The sequence below is a fragment of the Littorina saxatilis genome, linkage group LG17, assembly GCF_037325665.1.
Source record: "Littorina saxatilis isolate snail1 linkage group LG17, US_GU_Lsax_2.0, whole genome shotgun sequence".
Taxonomy (NCBI): domain Eukaryota; kingdom Metazoa; phylum Mollusca; class Gastropoda; order Littorinimorpha; family Littorinidae; genus Littorina; species Littorina saxatilis.
This window is the reverse complement of record NC_090261.1, coordinates 18,580,956-18,595,454: the sequence shown is the minus strand read 5'-3', so window position 1 is coordinate 18,595,454 and position 14,499 is coordinate 18,580,956. Positions and strand designations below refer to the sequence as shown.

The 14,499-nt window shown below is 43.2% G+C and overlaps 1 protein-coding gene across 6 annotated transcripts in view; it reads left to right on the top strand.

Annotated features, from left to right (window-relative positions):
* LOC138952779 (ral GTPase-activating protein subunit alpha-1-like) overlaps nt 1-14,499 on the top strand; it is a 499,987-nt gene that overhangs the window by 279,014 nt on the left and 206,474 nt on the right. For all 6 annotated transcript variants that reach the window (XM_070324510.1, XM_070324511.1, XM_070324509.1 and 3 more), the window contains 3 exons: nt 9,097-9,150; nt 9,372-9,519; nt 11,282-11,442. In XM_070324510.1, coding sequence (XP_070180611.1) covers nt 9,097-9,150; nt 9,372-9,519; nt 11,282-11,442 — 363 coding nt within the window. The remainder of the gene's footprint in view (nt 1-9,096; nt 9,151-9,371; nt 9,520-11,281; nt 11,443-14,499) is intronic.

Genomic DNA, 14,499 nt, shown 5'->3' with positions numbered 1-14,499 from the left:
CGCCAGAAACTGTGACTAGAGAAAATCCCCTCCAGCAACAGCAGCAGTTACACGCAGTTTCTTATTGAAATCAGATCCTTTGATCGGAAAAAACCTGCGCCTTGGGGCCCATCGGTCCCAAAACATGAAACATATCAGTCACTGCGGACACTGGGCATAAAGGATGTGAAGGCATTGCAGGAAGCTTTAGTTTCCACGGAGCGTTCTTTACGCTGAATTGTCTTACTCCGGCATTGAAAAGTTATTGACACACTGTCCGTCTCCAAAATCACCACGCGATCTCGTGTAAGCTGCTTATCGGGATCAAGATTACCGTTGTCGTGGAACAAGTTCGAAAAAACACCAAACACGCCGCCCAAAAACCCAATGTCTTGTTTACAATGTTTACATAAACATTATTCGCATCCTTCATCTGGAAAGAAGGAACACAAGGGCTTGGTCAGACATATGATCACACAGGTTCACGTTGGGGGGTCTCCCCCGGTGCCAGAAAGTCAACAGCCGCATTAACTCTTCGCGCCGCCTTGGCTCGTGAAGACGTGAAATAGTGTCAGCCATAATGTTTACACAACCGGCCACATGCACCGCCGCAATGCTACAGTTTACTTTAGCACATTCCCATGCCATTTTCCGAAGTAAGCTGTTGACATACTTATTAGTAGATCTGCCTTTATTGATAATTGATTTTGTCACAGTGCTATCAGTATGCACAATCACTTCTTGTCCGCACCACATCGGTGCCCATCGTGTCACAGCTTGTAACACAGCACATACTTCTTTAAAGTTTATGTGTAAATTGTTCGCTGCCGGCATGTCTTTTTTAAAATAGGTGTACTGCCAGTCGCCCTGCCAAAAGGCACCTGCTGCAATATTACATGCGTCCACATGGACATGCTGTTTTGCATTGTGGAAATAATACACTGTTCCATTAAATACATGCATAAAAGAAAGCCACCATTGCACATCTTTCTGGAATTCGCTAGAAAGCTTTGCTTTGTGCCGCTGCTGCTGAAGGGGTTTTATTGTGTCCAGTATCCGCCGCAGAAAGAATTTTCCTCCTCTGACAGCTTGACAGGCCCAATTAAGAGAACCCGCGATGCTTTAAAGCTGAGTTTTTGTCGCGCGCTTCTTTCCTCGAAATTGCAGTAGTCGCCGCCGCAGTTGCTGCAGTTTGTCACTTCCAAGTGACAGAGTGTTGTTCCGCGTGTCGATGTCGACTCCAAGAAATGTGATACGTTGGGTGGGCCCCACCACCTTCTTCCAGCTAATGTTGAAGCCTAGTTCCCTCAATAATCTAATCAAAGAAAATAACATGTCGTTGCACTCCTCTTTTGTTGCTGCTACCAAAAGAAAATCATCTATGTATGCTAACACACCAGGCATGCCTCTCCTGGCCATGCACCTGCGAATTGACTGTGAAAGTCTATGGAAATGTGACGGTCCTACATTGCTACCAAATGGAAGTCGACTGTCAAACAAATAAGTCGGTGTCTTTTTACCTTTGAAATGCCACTTGAGTCCCGTTACACAATAATCATCCGGACTGATGCACACTGAGCGATATGCGGACTGCAAGTCGACTTTAGCACACCAATAATCTGTCTTCGCTAAGGCGCACGCATCAGAGACTGTTTGAAACTTCACCGACTCAGGGATGGAGTAATCGTTCATTGCCCTACCTGTTGGTTTGCTGGCATCATGAATTAGCCTAACGCTACCATCTTCTTTGGGGATCGCGGCTAGTGCGCTTACGACCGTTGGCTTCTTACTTGCCACTATATAATTTCCTTTTGCTATTTGATCTAACAGTTCTTGTTCTACCACGTCGCGATGATCGTACGCTGATTTATGATTGCTTTGTTCTGCTGCTAACACACATGTTTTATGTTTTTCTGTTACCCGAAAACCGTGCTGTATACCGTCTAACAAAAATTCTCTGTCACAATCGCCCTCTAGCACTGAGTGCCACATTTGAGATTTTGCACTAATAGATGCATGATTTCCTAAAAGCGCACAGTCATGAGGATCTAATTGAGGGAACGGGCTGGAATAGGTGGGGCCTACCGTTGTGTTGTCAGTTCGCTGCGCTGTATCCTAGGCACTGGTGTTTGCTGTCGCCTGGTGGTCTTTGCCGGGGTGCTCCTTTCCACACGTGTCACACACGTGTTCGAACCTGCAGCGGGACCCGTAGAGGCATGTGCCCTTGTTTGTGTACTGCAGGCACACCTCCTTCCCACTGGGTCCCACAGGTCGTCGAATACCGCCGCTTCCCGTCGTGGCCTTGCCGCTTTTGTTGCCAGGAACTTGTTGGGCACGCTCACAGAGAATCACTGTGGACAGGTGGGGGTTGGGGGTTCCCCAAGCAAACCCGCTGGTAGACTGGCGCTTCCTGTACTCGTCATCGTAAAGGAGCACCGACTGCCAGGAGAATCTTGCGCCGAGCTCGCCCACCATCTCTGTATAACAGAGGTAAGCTTCGTGGTCGAAGTCCACGGTGTTCATGAGTTTTGCCATTATTTTGGCATTTGCCACGATCCAGTGGCAGGGGGATACTTTCTCCAACTTTGGTTTGTTGGCCAGCTTGAGCGTGACACCTCCCCCGAGTGTCACCTCTTCCTCCACCGCCATAGAAGCCGGTACGAAGTCAACAATTCGTAAATAAGTCTCACCTGGTGAAGCAGACTGTATGGCCATGTTGCCAAGACGACCCTGGAGCGGTGCCACTTGGTCGGCAGCACGCAACGGCCCTCCCCCGTACTTCTGTTGCAGGTCTGCCACTGCCGCTTTTAATTCCACTATGTGGCCTCGTTTTAACTTAAGGCTTTCCAGATCCTTTTCTCTTGCATATTTCAAGGCACTGAGGCTTGTGAACTCCTCTTTTTCCAGAACCTCAATTACAGGTTGGGGCAGATTTTTTGCCCAAGAAGTAAAATTGAACTCCATAGTTTTGCAGAACTGAAAATCGCTGAACTTGCTTGCTGGCCGCTGCGCTGCTACTAATGACTTCGGTCCTCGCTCTCTCTCGCTCTCTCTCGGACTCCCTTATCTGTTACCATTGTTTCATTCCAGATGGTCTCCTTCACTCATCACCTCCCCCCCTCCCTCCAACCCCTCTTCCATTCCCCGCATTCGTTCCCACGGGACTCTGCTATCACTTCCTCCTGCATTACCTCTACACCTCCTCCCCACCCCCTCCATTTTGCTGCATATCTGTCTCGTTTAAATAGAGTTTATGGTCGCTGACCGCTCCCTCTAAACTCACACTTATTTTAAGTGGAAAAAACACACACCAAAAAAGACGCACATAAGTGACGCACACAAACTGAAGGCTTGCCACCAAAGACTGTGGGTACCCTAACTACTCTCCTCACATAGGGAGGGGGGAGATAGAAGGATCCCTAAACAAAGCCTGCCTCAACACGACTTTAGTAGGTAGCCGTGCCTGCTTGGTCATCCAATTATGCCGTCGAAAAACAGAAACAAAGAAGAACAAGTCGGGTAAGGCGAAAATAAAAAATTTAGTCAAGCTGTCGAACTCACAGAATGAAACTGAACGCAATGCAATTTTTCAGCAAGACCGTATACTCGTAGCATCGTCAGTCCACCGCTCGTGGCAAAGGCAGTGAAATTGACAAGAAGAGCGGGGTAGTAGTTGCGCTGAGAAGGATAGCACGCTTTTCTGTACCTCTCTTCGTTTTAACTTTCTGAGCGTGTTTTTAATCCAAACATATATCTATATGTTTTTGGAATCAGGAACCGACAAGGAATGAGATGAAAGTGTTTTTAAATTGATTTCGAAAATATAATTTTGATCATAATGTTTATATTTTTAATTTTCAGAGCTTGTTTTTAATCCAAATATAACATATTTATATGTTTTTGGAATCAGAAAATGATGAAGAATAAGATGAACGTAAATTTGGATCGTTTTATACATTTTTTTTTTACAATTTTCAGATTTTTAATGACCAAAGTCATGAATTAATTTTTAAGCCACCAAGCTGAAATGCAATACCGAAGTCCGGCCTTCGTCGAAGATTGCTTGGCCAAAATTTCAATCAATTTGATTGAAAAATGAGGGTGTGACAGTGCCGCCTCAACTTTTACAAAAAGCCGGATATGACGTCATCAAAGGTATGTATCGAAAAAAAGAAAAAAACGTCCGGGGATATCATTCCCAGGAACACTCATGTAAAATTTCATAAAAATCGGTCTAGTAGTTTGGTCTGAATCGCTCTACTACACACACACGCACACACACACATACACCACACCCTCGTCTCGATTCCCCCCTCTACGTTAAAACTTTAGAAGACACTTGTAAGGCAAATTTTTGCGCCGCGGTGCCGATGACGCAAATAACTCACGCGACAAAACGATTGGTCCGTAAAGTCGCGTCATCCACCGGTTCATGAATGGCCCGTGTATGAATGGCATTCCTTCTGTTGTGATGACGTGCGCACCTCGTCATTAATGTGACTGGGAAATTGGTCGGATTTAGGTACCCCCAAGATCTTATGTCGGAATTAGATACCTTTAACCTACCGATCCAGAACTGCAAAGGAAACGTTAATCACACTTCTATAATCAGTGAAAAAGCTAAAAATCTGATCGAGCATGAAGAGGTAGCGATCGTGTGGTAGCGATCGTTGGCTGACAGACGGCATATTACTCGACAAAAAGGCAACAAAAACAATAAAATCTCACCTGAAAAAAATAATCACAAATCCCGCCTTCGGCCTCAACTGTGAAAAGTGTGTAATATGTCACATACGGCATAGGATTGCCCGGAAATGACAACGAAAGTGAAAGTAGCGATCGTTGGAAACCCCGGACAGACGACTGTCGGACATTCCAAGAAATGGACACAGCGCGGAATTTCGCGAAATTTCGGTCATTGTAAATGCTTTCCTATGAAGTACAGACTATAAAGGTGTGTTTTCAATGTCAAAATAAAATCATGTTATCATTTCTTGTGGTAAAATAAGCTTACTTGGTTTATCTGTGAAGACTTAGTTTTTCGGACAGACAGCTTCCAGTTCTCGATTCTATTTTTTGTGTGCAAAATATGTAATGCAAAATTCATATTTGTGCTTTTGTTTTTGTTTTTATGGTTAGATATTGCAGCTCTGCTATCAAATATGACCATTCAGTGTGAATTGAGTGCCTTTTCGTTTCAATTTTCACATCAATGGTTGGCTTCTGTCATGCAGAAGGAAATGGCGTCTGTCAGGATTCACACGATCGCTACCAAACACATGTGCATAAAATGCCAACAAAACAACTCAAACGATTTTTTTTTTTCAGAATTGTATTCAAAATGACACATTTGTGAATTGCATATAAAAAAAACACTGAGAAAATTGGTTCAGCAAGTTAGAAATCAGAGCACATTGTGCAGTCAATAGAATGTCTCAATACCGTGAAACCTGCCAGAGGCAAAAAAGAGAAACTGAGATAAAAAAAAATTAAATTAAAAAAATAAAAAAAGTTCAACATAATCATTTATTTTTCTCGCTAACATTCAGGCCAACAAAGTCATTGTCATAGGCAGTCATTCGACTCCAAGACAATCATCACAGGTTTGAACCGACCCTTTCGTTTAATCATTCAAAAAACAACAGCAATAACGCTGTTAGTACTACAGCGCGCTCAACGTTCGCCTTTTTGAACTCGCGATGAGATTTGTTTCTTCTAGTCGCCAAGCTTACCGTTAACAAACGCATGCATACTAGTTGGGATTCCCCCAATTTTCGCGACTTTGACCGAATACTCTCAAAGTCACCACTCCGGCGTTCATGCATAGTGAACAGTTGGAAAGTTAACTTCGGGAGTTCCCACTTCCAAAAGAGGCCTCTACTTCCAGTGTTGCTGACTTCCTCCTCATGCATACGGGCCCTGAAGTGGTTTAAAAAATTAAACAAACTAGGTACAGCAGTCCCTGCAATGTACGGCCCCTGGCGTGAGCGGCCACCTGACATGTACGAACACATTTGCTTGGCACGGAGTGTTTTTCTTCTATATTTGCCCCCCCTTAAACGGCCATGCTGCAAAACGTGGACGCGGACACTAATTTTCGGTCCCAACAGAAGGTCATACCTGCAATGTACGGACAGACCATCGTCAAATTTTCTCCACAACAAAATCGATAACAAAGGCCAAAGCAGTCCGGCTCTAGGTACAAAGGTCACAGCCGCAAAGGCGTGATGACAGTCACTGACAATTTGAGTGCACGTGTACCCGTCTGGAGGGGGGTTGTTTTGGTCAGGTATGGAGTACATGCGAAGATGCCAACATGAAAATGCACTACGCTCTTTATTCTTGTCTGTTGGAAGTAAACAATAGAAGCCACAGTCGATGAAGGTCCTGAGCGAAAGAGAGTGAAAAATCGGCCACAGTTCTCAGCACTGCGTGTCTGTGTGTAACCTCTTTCACAATGACACTATACTCTTGTTTCTCCTCAGCCTTGACCAGTGAGTCGGTTACCTAATGTCTGAACCCTTCAGTTGTCTTGCTTTCAGTCGCCTTGGTTTTGCTCTGAGTGAACAGTGCAGCTGGCCTCAATTAGCTGACACCCCTCTGGCCACAGCCCCAAACAGTACATGGCTGGGGGAATCAAATCAAATCAAATCAAATTTTATTTTACGAGGGTTGTGGCATAAGCAATATAAACGAGCTTCTTTTCAACCAGCCCTCGCCCAGAGAGGGACTATTCTAATCTTAAATACATATATATATATATATACACAAACGTAAAACAAAAGATAAGCATGACAGTAAAAAAAAAAAAAATAAAAAAAAAAAATAAAAAATTTTTTTTAAAATAAAATTAAAAAAAAGGTACAAAAACTATTCACATGACTATATACACGTTGTAGGCTATACATACATTCTTGCGTTATGAAACACTGATGCTTTATGGACAGATATGATCAATATGAAAATAATCAGAACGAAGTCTTCCATCACTGTGACTTTTCGTAATTTGACATTAAATGTAATGAGAGGTGTTTTTTCAAAGTATTGAGACTTGTTGGGACTCGAACTGATTCCGGAAAATAATTCCACAAAACGCTGCCAGAATAAGCTAAACTTGATTTAAAGAGATCTATCCGCGGAATGGGGATGTTGAATTTTCGGCTTGGTTTGGCTTTAAATTTTGTAATGAAAGCACGTGGTGCAATGCCGGAAAGGATATTGTGAAGGAGCACGCCTTTATTTGATTTAAATTTTTCTTTTAAGGGCAAAATCTTAAGTTTTGTATAATCGTCGAAAACAAGACTGGATTGTTTTAATAGAACTGATTTTAGTGCTCGTCTGTGTAGACTATACAGTGGTTTTAAAATATTTGCACTGGCTGAGTCCCAGATGGTCGAACAATAATCCGTGATGGTTTGTATGTATGCATTATAAAATAATAACCTTGAGTGTGGATCAAGAAAGTGTTTTATTCTGTTCAACAAATATATTTTCCTGGACATGGTTTTACACAACGATCTAACATGATGGGTCCAAGATAAATTATTATCGATATTTACTCCCAAAACTTTGTGATCTCCTACTTCCGCTATTGCATCGTTGCCAATTAATAAGGAATGAGGATTATTCTTGATGTTTTGTCTTTTTTGCCTTGTTGTAATTAACATGTATTTGGTCTTTTGGGGGTGAAGACTCATGTGGTTATATTCCGTCCAATTAATGAGATCATCTACACTGTTCTGCAATGATAAATAAACTTTGTCTAATTTTTTATCAGAAGTGTGTATGGTCGTATCATCAGCAAATAGTTCACAATCATCATTAACACTAATAGGAAGATCGTTAATATACAGAGAGAAAAGAAGTGGCCCAAGGACAGAACCCTGGGGGACTCCATATAACACCGTTTTTTTACTTGACATAGTGGAATTCACGCAGACGGATTGCTCTCGTCCGGCTAAGAAAGATGAGAGGAGGCATAGGGTTTGGGGTGACAATCTATACTTAGCTAATTTTCTTAAAAGTAACTCATGATTAATGACGTCGAATGCTTTTGCAAAATCGACGAATAGGACACCACAGAGTTCATTATTATTAATGTTGCTAAGCAAGTTTTCAAGAAGGTTTATTAATGCTGTGTGGCACGAATGATTTTCTCTGAAGCCTGACTGATTTGAATGAATAAGGTCGTATTTCTTCAAATGTGCGGCCAAGTGTGTATATATGTGTTTTTCAAGTGGTTTGGATAAAACAGGAAGAATCGAGATTGGTCTGTAATTGGCGGGGTCAGAAGAATTACCTGATTTGAATAACGGGAAGGGAGAGAGAGAGAGAGGGGGGGGGGGGGGGGTAGCTGGCTAAACTCAGTGGGGTGTCTGGTGTCACTGTCAGCAGGAAGAGCATTAGAGAGAAATAGAGAGGTGTACTCTTCCACACAATTTCCAAGCATCGGTTGTCACGGCTTAGCTTAGCGTAGGCAGTGAGGGAGAGTGAGAGCGGTGTAGTGTACAGTGCATTTTCGACTGAAGAGTGAAAAGTCACTGCCACATGATCGGCATGCAGTCAATAAAGCCAAACAAGAAGAAAATAAATTACATGATTATGACAAGCAGCTCTATCTGCTGCTTTTTATTCCAACTGGTTTTCAAGCTTATTCTCGCAAAGCATCTGCACACGTGCCTCTGTGCTGTGTTTGTGTGGCTGCTTTCGTATGTCAGTGCATGGTGAGTGTGTTCACTGCCTTGAGGATTTATTTTATCTCTTCTTTTCAACACCATTCATACAAATCATTTTTTACAGAACGTTTAAAGAAATATTAGGAGTTTTGTTATTGTTTAGTAGCCACAAGAAGTGGTTAGCATAGACTCAATCATGTTGTTTATGTGTGTCTCTGAGCGAGTGTATGGGGGAGGGGGTGGTGTCACGCCACCCCTCCCGTGACCGGCCACCTGCAATGTACGGACAGTTTTGCTATGGCCCAAGGGTGTCCGTTCATGAGAGGGACTGCTGTACAAGATGCATTTGGCTAACTATTTGTTGGTAATTGAAAGTTATTTTATGTGGCTTGATTAATACTTGCAGTACATGTTTTATTCTTATTTGTTTTTGTTTTTTCAGTTGTTCATTCTGAATCACCGCTGTCTGATTTCCTTTGTGGAGCTTCCTGCAGTGGTAAGTTTTACTACTATCGGTTGCAGTAAAAGCAAACAAAGAACATGTATAAGCAGAAATAGGAAACTAGTGATGTAGGATGGTACTGCTCAGACAATACCAAACATTCACAAGCACCTCAACCTATTGGCCTTTAACGTAAACACACACAAAGACACATAATCTCCTAGCTTGCATTCCCTAAAAGTGACTAATTGCGTATGACAATGTTGAATGTGCAGGACGCCCCAGGGGGTGGGGTGACGGCCGGGCTGACGACGGCCAGGACAGTGTGCAGGATCATTGTGCGAGACCTGAGCGGCAAGTTTTGTTGGGAGAACTCTGTACTCTACAGCCCTCCGTGGTGCACCAAAGAGTCTTCGCGACAGAGTCAGTACCCTACCTATATTATTTATTTTTCAAATGACTGCCTGGTAGGAGATACAGTGGAACCTCCTCTTACGACCCCTCCTAAAAACGACCCCCTCCGTTTGCCGACCGATTTTCTGGGCACGGATGCCATTTACACTGTAACTAACCTCTGAATGGCAACACCCTCCTTTTTAGACGACCGACCTAACAACAAAGGGTCAATAACGACTTTAATCTTTTTACCAGTGAGTGTCAAAGTTTGTCCAGCACACGCAGTATGCGCCTGTCATTAGTCACGCTGATCCAGGTGTGATAGTCAGCAGTCAGTAGTGCGTGCAAATCTCGTGGCCTACGGCTGTCCCCATCTTACCTTTTGCTTTCACAATTGAAGGACCGCCTGTTCGACTTCATTTTATATCGTTGAGAGGTGGTGCAAACATGGCGACTCCAACAAAACAACGGTAACTTTTGGCCGCTAGAAGATAGAGTAAGTCATAGGGAGAAGCAACAAAGGTGAAACCAGGATTGGAATTGCAAGAAGTCTAGGAGTGGGAAAAAACCACATTCAATCAATGATCAAAGACCAGGAGTCTATTCGCAACAGGTGGGAAGGCAGAGAAAGCTGTTACAGAAAACCTTTAAAAAAAAAAGTTGCCTTCCCCTGTGACAAAACTTTTTGTTTGTTTGTTTGTTTGCTTAACGCCCAGTTGACCACGAAGGGCCATATCAGGGCGGTGCTGCTTTGACATTTAATGTGCGCCACACACAAGACAGAAGTCGCAGCACAGGCTTCATGTCTCACCCAGTCACATTATTCTGACACAGGACCAACCAGTCCTAGCACTAACCCCATAATGCCAGACGCCAGGCGGAGCAGCCACTAGATTGCCAATTTTAAAGTCTTAGGTATGACCCGGCCGGGGTTCGAACCCACGACCTCCCGATCACGGGGCGGACGCCTTACCACTAGGCCAACCGTGCCGGTTGTGTGACAAAACTCTAGCCTCAAATTCTCAATAAAAAAAAACCTCCTTTTTACGACCGATTTTTCTGGACATTTTCAAGGTCGTTAGTGGCAGGAATTACTGTAGCTCAGTCAGTAGCAGGGCTGACTTGAAATCGGTTGTCGCTATCAGCGTGGGTTCGACACCTACGTTCAGCAAGGGATTTATTTAAACTTTGTGCAGACTTTCCTTGGTGTCCGAACACCCCGTGTGCATAATATGCAAACGGTAAAGATCCTAAGTTCAAGTCACAGAGCTTGGAAACATGAATACAAGCATGCAGGAAAAAGGAAAAAAAAGTTCGGTGGTGCCTTACTGTATGGCAGCTCGCTTTTCAAGTGAGAAATCAGCCTGAATTTCCATGAATTTCCATGATATGATACCAATACCAATTTCAATATCATGAAAGTGCCCCCTTATTGCTGTTGTCCTTTCAGAATGGAGATGATATGGTAAAATTGATAGAGTGGCAAACAAGAGAGGTTGTCCCATCAGAGTAGCTTTATGTTAAAAGCTGTACGAGTGGCACTCGAGCTTTGTATTTAAGAAGACAGTCTTAACCCTTACAGTTCCAACATCACAATTTTTGCGATAACATATCTTAGCCCTGATATCACTTGATTACTTGTCAATTATGCACGATTCAAAAGATGTAAACAGTTAACCTAAAATACATTTTGTGGGGCTGGTAGCAGTACAAAAGTTTAGTAGAAATCTTGATGTAGAACGGATAGGGCTGAAAGGGTTAAAAGTGTTTCACTTTTGCATTATGGCAGATGCAGAGGCGTTGCTGGGAATGGCCACAGGGCATGAACTGGAGCCGCTGGTGATTCAGGAAGAGAGCGATGTGTCTCAGCCGGCACCCTCCCCCAGAAGAGAGGCCTCTGAGCTGCCGGTGTTTGAAACCACCACTGAAGTGGACGACAACCTTGACGATGTGAGTAGTCATGTTCTCACCAACTCCATCCCTGCAAGAACTGCACTGTATTCCATTCTAGGTACTGTCAGCTCCAGGCTGGCTCCAGTTAAAAATAACTGGCAAGAACCATTCCCCTCCCGCCTTACCCTTTCCTCCCCCATTTCCCTCCAACCCCTCCCCTCCCAGTGGCGCTAGAAATAGGGCCAGCAGACCATTCTTTCTTTGTCTATAGCAGTTAGCCTGGCCCGCTCTGGCTGTGTTGATAAGGCTGGATGAACATATGCCGCTGCTCAGCGCTCTTGAGAGATAACGAAGAGGGTAAAAACTGAGAAAGTTTCCTGCAGGGTTCAGAGTGCGTGATAAGTGGCAAGTTTTGCCTTTCATGAACTGGTGTTGTCAGTGGGTTTTGCCGGGCATCTCTCAATAGTTATATATATTGCAATGCATGCCACAATTTACAAGACAGAAGAAAGGATAAATGAGAGAATTTGAAAAGACGGCAGAAGACAACACAGTAAACACTACATCCTAAATGTGCCACAATAAAAGAACACAAAATAATGAAAGATAAAGACCAAGGTAATCCCCAAGTACATATATATACATATATACAACACTTTACGAAATATATACAAACAGTAGAGTATATTCAGTCGTATTTACATACATATTATGCCAAGGACTACTAGTAGAAGTCATTCATGGTGCGCATGTAAAATTTGTTTTGCGTTTATATAATTATAAAATTTAAAATAGTGTAGATAATGTCAGTAACATATAAGAAAGAAACAAGTCGCGTAAGGCGAAATTACTACATTTAGTCAAGCTGTGGAACTCACAGAATGAAACTGAACGTAGTCCGCCGCTAGTGCAAAAGGCAGTGAAAGTGACGAGCCTGTTTGGCGCGGCAGCGGTTGCGCTGTGCTTCATAGCACGCTTTACTGTACCTCTCTTCATTTTAACTTTCTGAGCGTGTTTTTAATCCAAACATATCATATCTATTTGTTTTTGGAATCAGGAACCGACAAGGAATAAGATGAAATAGTTTTTAAATCGATTTCGGAAATTTAATTTTGATCATAATTTTTATATTTTTAATTTTCAGAGATTGTTTTTAATCCAAATATAACATATGTATATGTTTTTGGAATCAGAAAATGACGAAGAATAAGATGAAATTGTTTTTGGATCGTTTAATAAAAAAATGATTATAATTACATATTCTTACGCCGAATCACATGATTTGCATTGACCCACTTCGATGCTTAGGTTATGATAAAAGCTACCCCGTCTAGGTATAAGGGGAGCAACCCCAACTAAAAAAGTGACTGCACCAGCATGACTGGCACCCTGGGTTACGTCCCATGCAGCACACTACGTCATCAATGGTGCTGGTCACGTGATACCCCTTCAATCGACTACTATCACTCAAGGGTGACGGTTGTGTACGCTTTTGCTCTGGCTGGTTTTGTGTCTTCGGCACCCTCCGGCCTCGGCCCCCGTCTACTTCTTGCTGGCTTGCAGCTGGTGAGATCGTTCATATTTTCTTGTATGTTTTATTGCTTCTGCTGTGAATTTCGCATGTCCGTTGGACTCTGAAGTTTTCAGCAGTTGTTTGGCTTCCTCACGGTCGCCATTTGCATTAGCACGTTGTCTGGCTTCTGTTGTTTTAGCCGTGTTCGGTCTATTAACGCTGTTGTAGCTTGCTTTGTAGCTGCCGTCGGTAGCTGTTACGTATGTGCTTATCTATTTGCGTGCTTGCTTCTGAAATGTTTGTGTCTGTACGGACTTTATTATTTTCAGACTTGTGGCTTCCTCTTTGGTCGCCATTTTTAGCTAGCATGTTGTTGTTATGTTGATTTTTCGTCCGTTCTCGGACGCTTAACTCTTCGTATAGCTAGTTGTTTAGCTGCCTTTGGTAGCTCCTAAACTGGTTTTAGCTGCCCTCTTTGCTGGCTTCTGAAAGGTTGGCGTCCGTTCGGACTTTGCTAGTTTCAGTTGTTTGTTTATTTTTCTCTCGGTGCTTACATGGCCGTTAATGAGAATTAGAGGGAGCTTAGGCCGAGGGTTAGGGCTTGGGCCCTGCTAAGCTCTATCCCTCAGCAGCCTCTTCTTTTGAAGAACTCCGTTGTTGTTCATGTTGGCACAATTTTAGGCAATTTTTGACTCACATGCGAAGCAAAAGTGAGTCTATGTACTCACCCGAGTCGTCCGTCCGTCCGTCCGTCCGGACGTCCGGACGTCCGGACGTCCGTCCGGACGTCCGGAAAACTTTAACGTTGGATATTTCTTGGACACTATTCAGTCTATCAGTACCAAATTTGGCAAGATGGTGTATGATGACAAGGCCCCAAAAAACATACATAGCATCTTGACCTTGCTTCAAGGTCAAGGTCGCAGGGGCCATAAATGTTGCCTAAAAAACAGCTATTTTTCACATTTTTCCCATTTTCTCTGAAGTTTTTGAGATTGAATACCTCACCTATATATGATATATAGGGCAAAGTAAGCCCCATCTTTTGATACCAGTTTGGTTTACCTTGCTTCAAGGTCAAGGTCACAGGAGCTCTTCAAAGTTGGATTGTATACATATTTTGAAGTGACCTTGACCCTGAACTATGGAAGATAACTGTTTCAAACTTAAAAATTATGTGGGGCACATGTTATGCTTTCATCATGAGACACATTTGGTCACATATGATCAAGGTCAAGGTCACTTTGACCCTTATGAAATGTGACCAAAATAAGGTAGTGAACCACTAAAAGTGACCATATCTCATGGTAGAAAGAGCCAATAAGCACCATTGTACTTCCTATGTCTTGAATTAACAGCTTTGTGTTGCATGACCTTGGATGACCTTGACCTTGGGTCAAGGTCACATGTATTTTGGTAGGAAAAATGTGTAAAGCATGTGAGTCGTATGGGCTTTGCCCTTCTTGTTACGTTGTTCTGTGCCGTTTTTTCTGTTACGGACGATCAGCCGTCTGGCTCTCAGCCGTCCGTCTTGGCCTCTAAGGCTGTCGTTTTACGTCTGTTTCGGCTCCAGAGTCTAGGGCTCTGGGGTCTGCCCTTAT